General features: G+C 43.6%; 1 protein-coding gene across 5 annotated transcripts in view; it reads right to left on the bottom strand.

Annotated features, from left to right (window-relative positions):
* The window catches only part of rnf216 (ring finger protein 216), a 25,278-nt gene that overhangs the window by 2,605 nt on the left and 7,673 nt on the right, over window positions 1–15,000 (bottom strand). For all 5 annotated transcript variants that reach the window (XM_060896873.1, XM_060896874.1, XM_060896875.1 and 2 more), the window contains 8 exons: window positions 14,518–14,679; window positions 14,309–14,423; window positions 13,255–13,391; window positions 12,838–12,888; window positions 11,716–11,853; window positions 10,322–10,549; window positions 1,114–1,211; window positions 356–578 (listed from right to left, as the gene is read on the bottom strand). In XM_060896873.1, coding sequence (XP_060752856.1) covers window positions 356–578; window positions 1,114–1,211; window positions 10,322–10,549; window positions 11,716–11,853; window positions 12,838–12,888; window positions 13,255–13,391; window positions 14,309–14,423; window positions 14,518–14,679 — 1,152 coding nt within the window. The remainder of the gene's footprint in view (window positions 1–355; window positions 579–1,113; window positions 1,212–10,321; window positions 10,550–11,715; window positions 11,854–12,837; window positions 12,889–13,254; window positions 13,392–14,308; window positions 14,424–14,517; window positions 14,680–15,000) is intronic.

The following is a 15,000-nucleotide window of genomic DNA, read 5'->3' as shown; positions in this document are numbered from 1 at the left end:
GTAGCATTAGCAAAGGGGATTTATTATTTTTTTTTCGATTGTAACGTTCAAATTAAAATACAATAAAATTTATATCTTAAACAATGCTTATGCTGAACAAAGCAAGCTTTCTAAAATTTTATTTGGTTGCAATTACCATAAAAACCATAGTAATTCAAGAAAATAAATTGAGTTGCCATAGTGACAAAAGGAGCTTGAGTCACTGACGACACTCAGTAATCTTTGCAGGAACTAAAGTGGTATTTACTGATGAGTAAATTGTCTGTGGAAAATGGTGGTGTTGGTGTTTGTGTGTGTGATAGATAGAGAGAGAGTCTTGATTATCTGTCTTTGAAAACTGGACATGGGGCATTACCGTGGGGTCTGTCCACAGGGAACACTTCTTGCACTGGCGGCAGGGGGCACCAGGCGAGCGGGCATGCTGGCAGAAGTGGTTGTAGCCGTTGATGGGCTCACGGCAGAGGTAGCACATGAAAGCACCACAGCGGCACGACATTCGGTTGCAGCCCTCTGACTTGACGAGACCCGTGGCACACTTATGGCACTTCCGGACACGGGCTGCGGTCATCCTTTCCTCACTGCAGCACAAGAGGTGAACACAAGCACAGGTGAGTTTACAAAAACACCAAAAAACCATCTGTCATGCAAACCATCTCTGATCTGTGTGATAACCATCTGCTAATAAAAGAATGTGCGGTTTAGTCACCCTGTTTGTGTACTTCCTTTAAGTGAAGGAAAGAAAAGGTGTCAAGCATGCAAGGTAAACAGGATAAGCTGTCCCTGGCCCTGCTGTTTCCTCTAACCAGACTCAGGAAGGAAGCCATGTTTTTACACATCCTGACCAGACCAGGAAGTGAGCGGCCATTTGAGCCTGAACATATTTATCCAAGTCATTTTTATGCTTTACCAATTGGTAGCACTAAATCTATCTAAAATGGTGGTGTGAAGGAGTATGATATTCGAAACGGCCTTTTCAGGGGTCCGAAGGAAGGTAAAAAAGTCTGATATTCTTGGTAGTGCATTAGCACCAGTGGGAGAGCTTCATAATCCATGCTGAATTATTGAATATAATGGATGAGTTTTTTTTTTTTTCTTTTCCAGACAGGCACTTACAAAGCCACCCGGAGCCGGATCTCATCCCTCTCCAGCACCTGCTCGCATGTCTTTCCTGCATGCTCCTTCCACAGCACGTGGCACTTCCGGCAGCTCTCCTGAGGAAAGGAGACACAAACAAACCTCTGGGTTAAAGTCATCCGCTAAATACGTACACGTTATATAAAGGCGAGCTGGCCAGCTGTGTTACCACTGTTTCGGTAGAACAGTAGAGTTTTGTTTGTGCCTGAGGAAACGACTCAGGTTCCCAGCATTGTGTCTGAGCTTTACTCTTTTGTATTTAATATCCTAGGAGTCCTAGGCCATTAAAGGAGAACCCTATGGGATAAAAGCACAGAAACGCGTTAACACAGTAAACAAACACGTCCAGTATCCATAAGAATGGAATCCAGTGGCAGTCAGGCAACGACTTGACATGTTCAGACAAAAGAAACAATACCAGAGGACTGGTGTTGGCTTGCGTGTAAGCATTAGGAGAATCAGAGTACAGCAAATGCTTAAACAAAGCTCAAACCCCCGAGTTCAGTTGTGCAGCGAGAGAAGCAACGGTCTGACTACACTCGTCCTCGAGGTTGCCTAGAGACCGAGTTTTCATCTGTTCCATTTTAGTCATGCTTGCCCACAAAGCTTTGCCTTTCAGCTGACTGCAAAGGACATCTGTCCCTGCCTCTCAATGAAGCTCTGCAAACACAAGTGTGTGAAAAAGGGGCGCTGATAAAATAACGTATATACGCAGAGACTCGGTTCGTTCACACGTGCCGTCTTACTGCAGGACGTACGAGTGAAGACGTTCGCCGTTATAGTTCAGCTTCTTCAACATATTCTCAGCTGCACGTTTATCTGAGCAAGAGCACACACTTATAACACACATTTAAGCAGCACCAGCTTCTTTCTCCTACACACACCCCACAATGAAGGCCCATCAGTCCCTGTGCTGTGTTGCCTGGTAACCGCTCCCCTTAAATAAATGCTGTAGACATCAATATTTAAAGAAGGTTGCAAAGTCTAATCTCATCACATGTGACAGCTTGGGAATCTCTAGAACAGCTTAATGTCTTTCTGTACCTGTGTAAAGAAACCGCACGTGAATACCGAGCGAAGGAAAAATGGACATATGAGCACATGGTTACTCGGTTGGATTCGTCAACTCTCTGTGTTTATACACACAGGAACATTAATCACTGGTTTAATGTGGTGTAGCTGGCTTTAAAAATGAAACTGACTAAACAATTAAAGTAAAGCAGTTACATTACTGAGCATCTGCCTTTTCTCTACTGACTGGGACAATGGCCAGGCAGACAGAGGAAAGAGATGGGTGGGGTAAGTTCAGTCCAGCAGTAAATCGATGACGGATCGCCCCCTGCTGGAGATCAACAATACAGCAATGGAGGGAGGACAAGCTAACACACTAAAACTAAAAAGAAGACAGGAGACAGAAAGCATCTTGAGACTCACTGCCTCACTGACAGCCTTTCAATAATAACCTGGATTTATTATCTTTTTAATTACTACTGGAGTTTAGCTTTACCTTTCATGCCTTTAAACCCATGCTGGCTTTCTTTCTGAGTCATTTCCTCTTTGTATGTACAAAGCGTTTCCGTTCATGGTGTATGTAGAAGAAAGTAGAAGAAAGTGTATGTGGCTTCTATTTTTTGATACTTCCTTAAAAAAACCTACTTTTAGCTGAGTAGGGAGTAGTCGCCATGTTATTCTGAAAGCAAGAAACACTTACTTTTTACCTCACTGCCATGTATAGGTCACAAGTGCAAGTCTGTATCCCTGATCTAAACCTGGGTTTAGTAGATCGCAGTTCTTTTGCAGGTTCTTTACATATCCACATGGCTTTGGTTGAGGATCACATGTTTGTTCCCACCTCCCTGTATCAAGCTAGTACATCAGTAGACTATGCTACACTGCCTTTGGGTGTGTATAATGCCCTGTAAGTGTGTATAATGCCCTGTAAGTGTGTATAATGCCCTGTAACTGACTTGCTGAACAGGTTTCCCAGTGTACCTCAGGTACACGCTTGATCCACGGCCGTCCTGAGCAGGATAACGTGGGTGAAGAAGATAAATGAGTGAATCTGAATGAATGAATGAATGAATAAATGAATGATACAAACTCAAGATTGACTCTCTTATTACACTCTGAATTCCTTTCAAACCTTAAACTCTGCATAGACTATGAGCAAAACTGGAAAGGAATGATTTGTTGGCTAATGATATTGAGTGTAGGTATCATGCTATGTAGCCAGCCAGGAGATTCTAACCCTTAAGTGTCAGTTCAGTTCTATTAACCTGGTATGATCCATGTAACCATACTGTTTCAAAAGGTTAGGTTAAATAATGTTAAGCATGGGCAAGGTTCCCAAAAATAGCATTATTCATTGAATAACTGAATGATCAGTGTCTGAGGGTAAAGTACAGAGAGAGTAGTGTGTGATCTGCCCAGCAACTGTGCATTGCAGAAGTATGAAGAGGTTCCTACACCACACTACACCACGCCTGGCTGACTGTCTGAGAGTCATTAACGTTCTGACACCTTCATTTATATAGCATGACTAAAAATACAGCTGTGACATCACGTTGATGAAGAAACACACCTCTAAGCTGTACAGGCACTTCCTAGATGGTTCAAGAGTGTGTTAGGTAACGGGGTTGGGCGGCGGCAAAACTCATCAACTTTTCTCATTTCCTGGTCAGCCAAGCCGTACCAAATTCCACACACTGAATGTTTATGTTTGGGCTCTGAAACGGATTTTTTCCAGCTACTGGTGACCCATTAGCTTAATATATTTGTCTGGCTTCGTCGAAAAAACTTCAAATTTGTCTCGCTGACAAGAAATCTCACAGATTGGAGTGGGAAAACTACTGGGCTGTTTTAGACTGGCATGTTAAGGAATACAGCATGGCAAATTTTCTAATCGTGACTCAAACCAAGCGCTGCCAGGAAAGATAAGGGTGTAATGTCAAAGTGAAAAGACTAAGTAGCGTTTATGAGGAGTCGACCCTCCCAAGGCATCAAAGTGAAAAGAGCTGTCTCGACCACACAGGATGTGTGCATGTGGCAATTTCTCTAGTTTTCAAAAGTCAGATTTGTCAGATTTTTACAGACCAGGAGAAAACAGATAGACCGACAAAACCTTTATCTGGAGACACGATGTGTCCGGCTACTGTTTCAGTTACGTGTTCCTGTGTGTAAAGATCAGGCATCTGGCCTCAGCATGTACCAAAGCAGTTACTGATAAAGCATTGTTCAGGCTGCTCAGGCTGATGGAATCATGACCTTGATTGTAGGTCTCACCAATCTGACCAGTCGTACATGGAAACGGCTCATGTGAAGTCGACGTGTCTGCTTATAACAGGCTTTTTTAAGTCTGGCAGCCTGAAATGAATCTATGCAGTGCATTAAAATTGCTCAGCGTGCAAAAGCATGCTGTCTCTGCTCTTCTGTGGTGTCCCCCCCCCAGCCAGCAAAAAGGAGGCAGCAGCATCAGACCTTATATGGCAGAAGAAGACATTAACGGCGCGTCTGATTGGGGAACTGCTGCCGCTGCAGTCGACTCTCTCACTCTGTAAAAAGTGCTGGCCTGTAGCAGCCTGGGGGATACTGCACACACCACACACACACACACATCACCGGCTAAATAGTAGATGACAGAATATGAAACTGAAGGTGTATTTTATCGTGAAATGGGGTGTGTTGAACTGGGCTGGGCTTCCATTGTTCATGAATTACTGGGGCAACACAGATTATGTAACATGTCTCAACAAGATCTCATCATCAACCTTCAGAACCAGACACTGTTGCCTTAAAAGGAAAGACAGGATAAAAACAGTAAAGACACGGCTCTAGTTTAGCTTTAGCTTTTTCGGTGTTGCGACTGAAAAGCATGTGACCTCACATATTTTCTCCAGGCAGCGTCTCGTTTCACTGCAGTGTCTTAACTAGAAAAGTCCGATTTTGTTTTTACTTAAAACAAGTTTAAATTTAGAGACTTTAAGGGTGCTTTGGTGAAACCTTTAGAAGGTGTGATACAGAACCTTACGGCAGATTGAACTTTCAGTGAACAGGACACAAAGTACAAAAGAACCATTTTAACTGTGTACAAAAATCCAACACGTGTGTGTATAACATCCAAAGACAAAAGGAAAAAGTAAAAAAATAAATAAAAAAATAAAAAAATATCTAGGGCAAACATGAACTGCAAGGCATTTCAAATTCTGAAGTCTCTACCACTGACCAATCAGAGGCTGAATGGATGAAAAGAGGTGGGTCTATAGGCAATGAAAGTGTGTCAGTTATATAACTATCTTTCATCGGCTGCACAAAAAGAGAGTTCAGGAACAGGAAGGTGTACAAGGGGAAGGTTCGGGTTTACCTGTCTAAGTACAACTCCTGTGGGGTGAGTAAAGTGTGAGACGCTCATCCCACTGATAAACAAGCCTTCTGGGAGGAAAGAATATCAGCCTCCTCCCCTGATAGAGGGAATGAGATCATATTAAAAGGTTTAATAAGAGAATGTGTAGCTGAAATACTGAAGCTTCAAGGAAGACATTCAGATCTGCTTATCCGTACAGTTTGCATATTTTTGGTGGAAATAAAAAAAGTCATTGAAAGGATATGAGTCAGATGGAACCGAACAGCTCACTGTAGTTCATCGCACTTGATGCTCCTGAAACAAATGGCACAATGTGGACAGAAAAGGCAAGGAAAAAGGAAGAGAAAGTGGTCAGGAGATGAAATTCAAGCCACCCTGTTGCTCTCCATTTCCTCTTACTCTGTCCTGTGACATGCAGAAGAGGAAGAGACTAAAAGAGCAACAAAATGGAGGCCAGGCCTGATAACACTAAATCGACCACGAGAAGTTGGCCAAGGACTACGCTGATGGAGGATGTCTCATTTTTTCCTGCTCTCCCTTCCTCTCTCACTCACTCACTCGCTCTTCTCCTCTGGGGGTGAAGTTACTGGAGGGGTTGGAGTGGATGACTGGGGGAGGAAGTGTGTAATCAGAGGCAGCTGTGGTGCAGGTTGTGGCTACGTTCACCTTCATGATGGAACAATACTGCCATCCAGTGGGCAAATGTATGTACTAAAAAAGATTGCCATGGAGACGTTCACATGAAAAATAAAAGGAGAGAAAGTAATGGAGTGGGAGGACAAATGAGAAGGCATTAGAACTCCCTGCTTCCCAGCATTGTGTGTTGCAGACGAGTCACTGATAAAGAGACAGCTGCTTACCTCCTATCACTGCCTGGTACATACCAGACAACAACTCCCCCAGGCCACCCAAAATCACACACACGCTCGCGCACACGCACGCTCGCGCGCACACACACACTCGCGCACACACACACTCGCGCACACACACACACACTCGCGCACACACACACACACACACTCGCGCACACACACACACACACTCGCGCACACACACACACTCGCGCACACACACACACACTCGCGCACACACACACACTCGCACACACACACACACACACTCGCACACACACACACACACTCGCGCACACACACACACTCGCGCACACACACACACACTCGCGCACACACACACACACTCGCGCGCACACACACACACACACACTCGCGCGCACACACACACACACACACTCGCGCACACACACACACACACACTCGCGCACACACACACACACACACACACTCGCGCGCACACACACACACACACACTCGCGCGCACACACACACACACACTCGCGCACACACACACACACTCGCACACACACACACACTCGCACACACACACACACTCGCACACACACACACACACTCGCACACACACACACACTCGCACACACACACACACTCGCACACACACACACACACTCGCACACACACACACACACACTCGCACACACACACACACACTCGCACACACACACACACACACTCGCACACACACTCGCACACACACTCGCACACACACTCGCACACACACACTCGCACACACACTCGCACACACACACACACTCGCACACACACACACTCGCACACACACACACTCAGCACACACACACACACTCGCACTCGCACACACACACACACTCGCACACACACACTCGCACACACACACACACACACACACACACACACACACACACACACACACTCGCACACACACACACACACTCGCACACACACACACACTCAGACACTCACAGTGTGTGTCACACACACACTCACACACACACTCACCCCAACAACACCTCTAGGGCTGAGGGTTCAATTCCAGCCTCCTCCCTGTGTGCCCTGTGTGTGTGGAGTTTACATGTTCTACTTGTGCTTTGGGCTTTTCCCTGAGAACTCCAGTTCCCCCCCAGTCCAAAGACATGACTGTAGTCTGTGTCTGTGTGTGTGTCAGTGTGCGTGTGTGTTTGTTATATAACTTGTTAAATTGTAATCCAAATTAAAGACGTGAGCAGTATAATGTACAGAGATGAAGTGCATACGTTAGTTATTTTTCTTACATTTCAGCAACTTGACAATTACCATAAATGATAAATATTTATAAGTTTACATATACATGTTATATATAAAGAGATTATATTATATAAGATATACATACAAATATCCTTAAAACAACAGTTTTTCCTGTTTTCATGTTCACTCTAACACACTACAAACACTCGCTCCCTCCACATCTCTTATTTTTCTAAACGCTTTTTCGTGAAAATCGCTGAGGGTTGATCAGGAAACCACAAAGTGCAAAGTCCTCAATAATGATGACTGTCCTTTGTTAACCCTTTCTCGTAGTTCACGTTTATGAGTTTAGCCAAGGAAGATGCCTACAGAGGGGAGGACAAAACTCTGCATTTAGCAGACCAGGAACCTAATGACAAAGGAGATCAGAATAGCCAAAAGAAGCTACTCTGAAAAGCTGAAAAGCAGGTTTTCAGATAACAACCCTGCCTCAGTGTGGAAAGGCCACTGAAGCAAACAAAGACCTGGATGACGACCTCAACACCTTCTACTGCAGGTTTGAGAACAACATCACACCTCCCATCCAACCTCCCGGCCCAGACGGGGTCTCCCCCTCCTGTCTCAAAGCACGTGCTGATCAACTGGCTCCTATCTTCACCCATATCTTCAACAGATCACTGGAGCTGTGTGAAGTCCCCTCCTGCTTTAAACACTCCACAATCATCCTGGTTCCCAAGAAACCCTCCATCACTGGACTGAATGACTACAGGCCTGTCGCTCTGACATCTGTCGTCATGAAGACCTTTGAACAGCTGGTATTGGCCCACCTAAAGACTGAAACAGAACAGATGCTAGATCCCCTACAGTTTGCCTATCGTGCAAACAGGTCAGTGGACGACGCAGTCAACATTGGACTGCACTACATTCTGCAACACCCAGGGACATACGCCCGGATTCTGTTTGTCGACTTCAGTTCGGCCTTTAATACAATAATTCCGGAAATTCTCCACTCCAAACTCCTAAGGCTCACTATACCCCCTTCCATCTGTCAGTGGATCACCAGATTTCTGACAGACAGGAAACAATAGGTGAGACTGAGAGGTGTCACCTCCAGAATTCGGACAATCAGCACTGGCGTTCCACAGGGATGTGTCCTCTCCCCACCTCTATTCTCCCTGTACACTAATGACTGCACTGCAAGTGATCAAACTGTTAAACTCCTGAAATTTGCTGATGATACTACGCTCATCGGTCTCATCCAAGACGGCGATGAGTCTGCATACCGGCAGGAGGTGAAGCGGATGGTGCTATGGTGCAGTCAGAACAGATTAGAGCTAAACACCCTCAGTACTGTGGAGATGATAGTGGACTTTAGGAAAGACCCCTCAACACTGCTGTTCTACACTGCAGTCATTGAATCTGTCCTGTGCACATCCATCACCATCTGGTTTGGTGCAGCAACAAAACAGGACAGAAACAGACTGCAACACACAGTAAAAACAGCAGAAAAAATAATTGGGGCCCCCCTGCCCACTCTCCAGCACTTGTACGACACAAGAACCAGAAACCGGGCAGGAAAAATCACTACTGACCCTTCACACCCTGGACACAACCTCTTTCAGCTCCTCCCTTCTGGCAGCACTACAGAGCTTTGCTTACTAAAACTGCCAGACACAGGAACAGTTTCTTTCCCCAGGCCCCTTATCACCCTGATTAACAACTCACCATAATTATATTCCATGCTTCTTATAATAAGTACTGCATTATCAGGACTGTCAGTCATCACATCATCTGTATATATTACACACACTACTGCATGTTGTACAAAAAGCATAATATTGCACAATATTGTTATTTGCACTCCCACACTTTATGTACATAACTGATCAGTCATATTCTATATTCATATTTAATACTCATTCTGTCTATATTGTATCTCATCGTCTGCATTGTCTTGTATAGTTTGTATAGTATAGTGTTATTTATGTCTGTACTTCTGAGAGTCACAAACAGCTGGAACCAAAATCCTTGTGTGTGTCAACACACTTGGCCAATAAACCTGATTCTGATGACCTTCATTAAGTGTAAGACTTTTACCTCATCATAGCCCAATGCAAATAAACGTAATAAAAACATCCACCCTGGAAGAGATGGTTCAGTTGAAATAGAAATAAAAACAATTAAAGAAGTTTGACTGAACAACTTTAAAGGTGCTGAGGTAAGTGATCTTGTTGGGGCTCAAACTGTCTCTGGTAAATAAAAAACCCCACAACACTGGTTCGGGTGCACGTGACACTACAGGCTACAGTCACTGTGACATGGCATTGTAAACAGAGAGAAGATGCACGTGACCTACTTTTCTCTCAAACAAATTCCACCAACCTGTGCAACGGGACATTCGAGTCAGGTGTGATTGAACTCATTCAGGTTACACAGTGTTTTGAAGATGTAAATGGTATTCTGTTCACGTATGGGTTATCATCATGTTCAGAAAACTAGAGCTGATGAATTACAACTATTTTTTTTATATACATAAAATCTGTTCTGCTACAGTAATTTTCAGTACTCAGGTCGGTCCATGGAAACACATATCTGTCCTGGTCTACACCAATATAATAAAGATGTGTGTATTCTGAACAACCAGACGCATGTTTTAGGCGCATGATCGGTTTTGCTCAAAGGCGTCAGGACACGTGCTCAATTTTTATCATCACGTGCATTCGAAAAAGGGGAAAAGTTGTACACTGACCTTTCTGCAGCGGGGATTGGGACAGCTGAATAGAGAAACGTCTTTGTCCAGGAGAGCAGGGAAGTTACAGAACGGACACCTGACCAGCTCGTCCGCACAGGTAGCGGCCACGGCCTCCTCAGCTTGCCGCTCGTAGTATTTACACAGGATGTTCTCTGGTAAGACTTTCTCCAGCTCACTGGTGGGGAAGGAGCAGGTACAGCTGCCCTCCATGCAGCTCAGCTCCGACTGTAAAACACGCAACATGCTAGCGGTTAAATGCTGTCGCTACCTGGGAAATTCACGAGAATTCACCCTGAAGAGGGCAATGTGAAAGGTAATTAGTGTTTTATTCACAGACTCAATTAATGCAGAGTCCGATAGCAAAAGAAGAGGTTTCATTTTTGATACAAGTCAAGACTGAGCTTGAAAGTGAAAAATTTAAGATCAGCTGTCAAAAGCACTTTTACCAAAATAAATAAATAAATAAAAAACCCAGGGATTACACAGAGCCTGAAGGTGATCTCTCAATGTTTTGACAGCGTCAGTCATGTTCTAGCTTAACTGTCGTAAACCTGTCTGTCTGTCTGTCTGTCTCGGTCTCTCCCTCTGTCTGTCTGTCTCGGTCTCTCCCTCTGTCTGTCTGTCTCGGTCTCTCCCTCTGTCTGTCTTGTCTGTCTGTCTCGGTCTCTCCCTCTGTCTGTCTGTCTGTCTGTCTGTCTGGGTCTCTCCCTCTGTCTGTCTGTCTGGGTCTCTCCCTCTGTCTGTCTGTCTGTCTGTCTGTCTGGGTCTCTCCCTCTGTCTGTCTGTCTGGGTCTCTCCCTCTGTCTGTCTGTCTCGGTCTCTCTCTCTGTCTGTCTGTCTGTCTGGGTCTCTCCCTCTGTCTGTCTGTCTCGGTCTCTCCCTCCCTCTGTCTGTCTGTCTCTCCCTCCCTCTGTCTGTCTGTCTCTCCCTCCCTCTGTCTGTCTGGGTCCCTGCCTCCCTCCCTCCCTCTGTCTCTCTCCCTCTGTCTGTCTGTCTGTCTCTCTCCCTCTGTCTGTCTGTCTGTCTCTCTCCCTCTGTCTGTCTGTCTGTCTCTCTCCCTCTGTCTGTCTGTCTCTCTCCCTCTGTCTGTCTGTCTCTCTCCCTCTGTCTGTCTGTCTCTCTCCCTCTGTCTGTCTGTCTCTCTCCCTCTGTCTGTCTGTCTCTGTCCCTCTGTCTGTCTGTCTCTCTCCCATTAAACCTTTTAATCCATTTATTATTAGTCTTAATTTATGTGCTGCGCCTGACCTGTTTCTAACACACCTTCTGACCTAATAACATAATATTATCTAGAATATAATCTGACATCATAATGAAACATGCCTGAAGTTTAAGAGATCAGCTGATATTTGGAGATCTGTGGGTACTGTGATGACAGATGGTAGAAGACTTACCCGTCCTGATCCGAACACGGCCTCCTGAGCGTACTTCACCAGGCACTCCTTACAGAAGAGATGGCCGTCACTACACTGGGTCATCTCCTCGAAGGCAAACTCCCCACAGCAGCAGCCACACTCGATCAGCTGACCGTCCTGAAACGTGCACGGCCACAAATGACAAACAGTTGAGTACAAACAGTTTTAAAGTGCAGTACAGGCGTGAACACTAGAAGCTAATATACTAAATAGTTCAATAAGTACTTGATATCCAAACAGCTCACAGACAGACAGACAGACAGACAGACAGAAAGAAAGAAAGATCAATATTATTTCAACTAACCATTACAGCCATACTTGATACTCAAAATTCTAAAAGTCACTTCTCTTTAATTAATTCTTTAATGCTGATTTTATCATAAGTAGCTAAAAATTGTATTTCGGTGGTCAGAACATCTCTTGGTGGATTTGGATGATATTTACTCTGTTTTCTGTCATAACTGGACTGTTATCCATCTTATGTCTGAATTGTAGGTAAAAACAAAAACATTTGTTTTTACCTACAATTCATAACATAATTAATTTGGGAAACTCCTGTAGACTGCATAGTGCTGAGGATTTGACCATGTGAAGGGTTTCCTCAAAGCACCTCACAAACATACACCGAAGTAATCATAAACATAAGAGAAATGAAATGACAGGCAGTCAGACAGGCAAGAAAGAAAGAACTGTCATTGTATAGTAGATGTACATCACAACAAACTGCTTATCTTCTAGCAAAAGTGCAAATAGGAAAACATTTTGTACAAAGGAACAATTGCAGATAAATATGTAACTATATGTAGAACAATAAATAAAGCTACGGCGGGTCGTATGTGCAGAAGATTAGTATGTGTCAGTTGTATAATAAAAAATAAATAAATCATGATAATTGCTGCTCTCTCACTCAGCTTTATAGTAAAATCTGGGTTTGAATTAGCTCAGCTGTTTAGACAGTACAATATGTCTAATAAAATAGAATTATAGAACATTATATGTACAACAATAACCATGAAATCTTCAGAGTATGTACAGATATGTTAAAGGAGTATTGGTTAAGAAATCACTAGGAATGTATTGATTGTTTAGTGACAAGCCTACCTTTTGATACTGCTCCTCATTGACCTGCAGCGCCAGCAGGAAATCTTCGTGCTGAAAGCAAACACAAACACAAGCTCAAAATGTTCAAACCTTTAAAACTAAATATTAAAATTCTCCCACCAACTGTTTCATTCGTCCTCCGTTTGGTTTCCAGGAAGAGTTAAATACACAAAATCTTTTTTTAAATAAGGCAGTGCTCTGTACATCATGAGATCCTGACAAACAGCCCACAATAAACATAATCTTTCACAGAATTTTAATGTCAGTGATAAATGAAAATAATAGGCACAGGCTCCCCGTGACCCGAAGTAGTTCGGATAAGCGGTAGAAGATGAATGAATGAATGAATAAATGAAAATAAAAGTAAAAGTAAAATGTGCGCTTTTTTAAAAAAAAATAAAGAACTTTTAAAAGTACCTCAGCCATTTCCTTTGCTTTCTGCTCATAAAACTGAAGCTCTTTCGTTAGAGACGAATCGAGAGGCATGTCGACGCTCCGGCACCATCTCCGGTTTTTCTCTAGAAAGAACATTTTCCTTTCTAGTTTGAAGGAACCTGGGAAGTATGAAGAAGAATTTGTAGCATTCAACACAAACAGAGGTCTAATATGCTACACGACCAAAGGTATGTGCACCCTGACCGTCACACCCATAATTCATATCTTCTCCAAACTGTTGGAAGCACACGACTGTATCGAACGTCTCTGTATGTTCTAACATTATATTTTCCCTTCACTGGAACTCAGACACTGTTCCAGCATGACAATGAACCTGTGCACAAAGCACAGAGCTCCATGAAGACATGGTGTGAGAAGGTTGGAGTAGAAGACCTTGAGTGTCCTGCACTGAGCCCTGACTCTGACTCAACCCCACTGAACACCGACTGAACCCCAGACCTCCTCACTCTTACACCATCAGTGTCTGATCTCACTAATGCTCTTGTAGCTGAATGAACACAAATCCACACAGACTCACATCAACATCTAGTGGAAAGACGTCACAGAACAGAAGAGAGGAGCTGATTATAACAGTAAAGAGGAGATAAATCTGGAAAGAGACGTTCAACAAGTACATATGATGTGATGGACAGGAGTTTTAACATGTGTTTGTTAGGTGAACAACGTTTCCAACACATCATTATTATTTCAACTAACCATTACAGCCATACTTGATACTCAAAATTTTAAAAGTCACTTCTCTTTAATTAATTCTTTAATGCTGATTTTATCATAAGTAGCTAAAAATTGTATTTCGATGGTCAGAACATCTCTTGGTGGATTTGGATGATATTTACTCTGTTTTCTGTCATAACTGGACTGTTATCCATCTTGTTCTGTCTGAATTGTAGGTAAAGATAAAACATTTATTAATTTGGGAAACTCCTGTAGACTGCATAGTGTTGAGGATTTGACCATGTGAAGGGTTTCCTCAAAGCACCTCACAAACAGAGAAGAGAAATGTCAAAGTAGTCACCCTGCTCAAACTTGAATTCGATGAAGGCTCGTTCGTTTGGCTCTTTCCTCTTCTTCCTCTTCCCTGAGGGGTCAGTAGAGTTTTCTTGCCACTTCTTAAGGGCTTCATATAAGGCCTGGAACAGACCGGAACAAACCGGAATCACACACTGCTCTAGAGCATGCCTGAGTAATACAAGAACCTGACGGACAGACGGACGCGAGCGCTACCTTGCGGGTGATTGCATAGTGTCCTTTGAGGCAATTCAGCGCCCATTTAATATCCTGGCAGCTCAGCATCCTGAAGTCTCCCATCAGCATTTCTGCAGCTTGCATGGCAACCTCTGGGCCAACACGCGTCAGCTTGGAATAATCGAAATAGTTCTCAGTTTCCTGAAGAAAAAAAAAAAAAAAAAAGAGTAAGTGTTTCGGAAAATGTTTCTTATATATAATAATTAAATTAAAGATTTAAATCAGCGAGTCAGAACTTCTACAGGAACATAATTAAACCTGGGTGTGTCCTGAGTGATCTTGGATTTCATACACATTTCTACACACATTGCATTTTTGGTTCTATTGGTTTTCACATAAACAACGCCACGTATTGTTACATAATGTAGTCACGTGTTCTGCTGACAGAACCTGAAAGTGACGGAGAGATAAGATGACAAATGAGAAAAAGCTGCTTCTGGGCTGCGATAGCACTGATTTGAT

Source organism: Tachysurus vachellii, chromosome 21, assembly GCF_030014155.1.
Source record: "Tachysurus vachellii isolate PV-2020 chromosome 21, HZAU_Pvac_v1, whole genome shotgun sequence".
NCBI classification, from domain to species: Eukaryota; Metazoa; Chordata; class Actinopteri; order Siluriformes; family Bagridae; genus Tachysurus; species Tachysurus vachellii.
The sequence above is the reverse complement of the archived record's forward strand: the minus strand, read 5'-3'. Positions and strand labels throughout refer to the sequence as shown.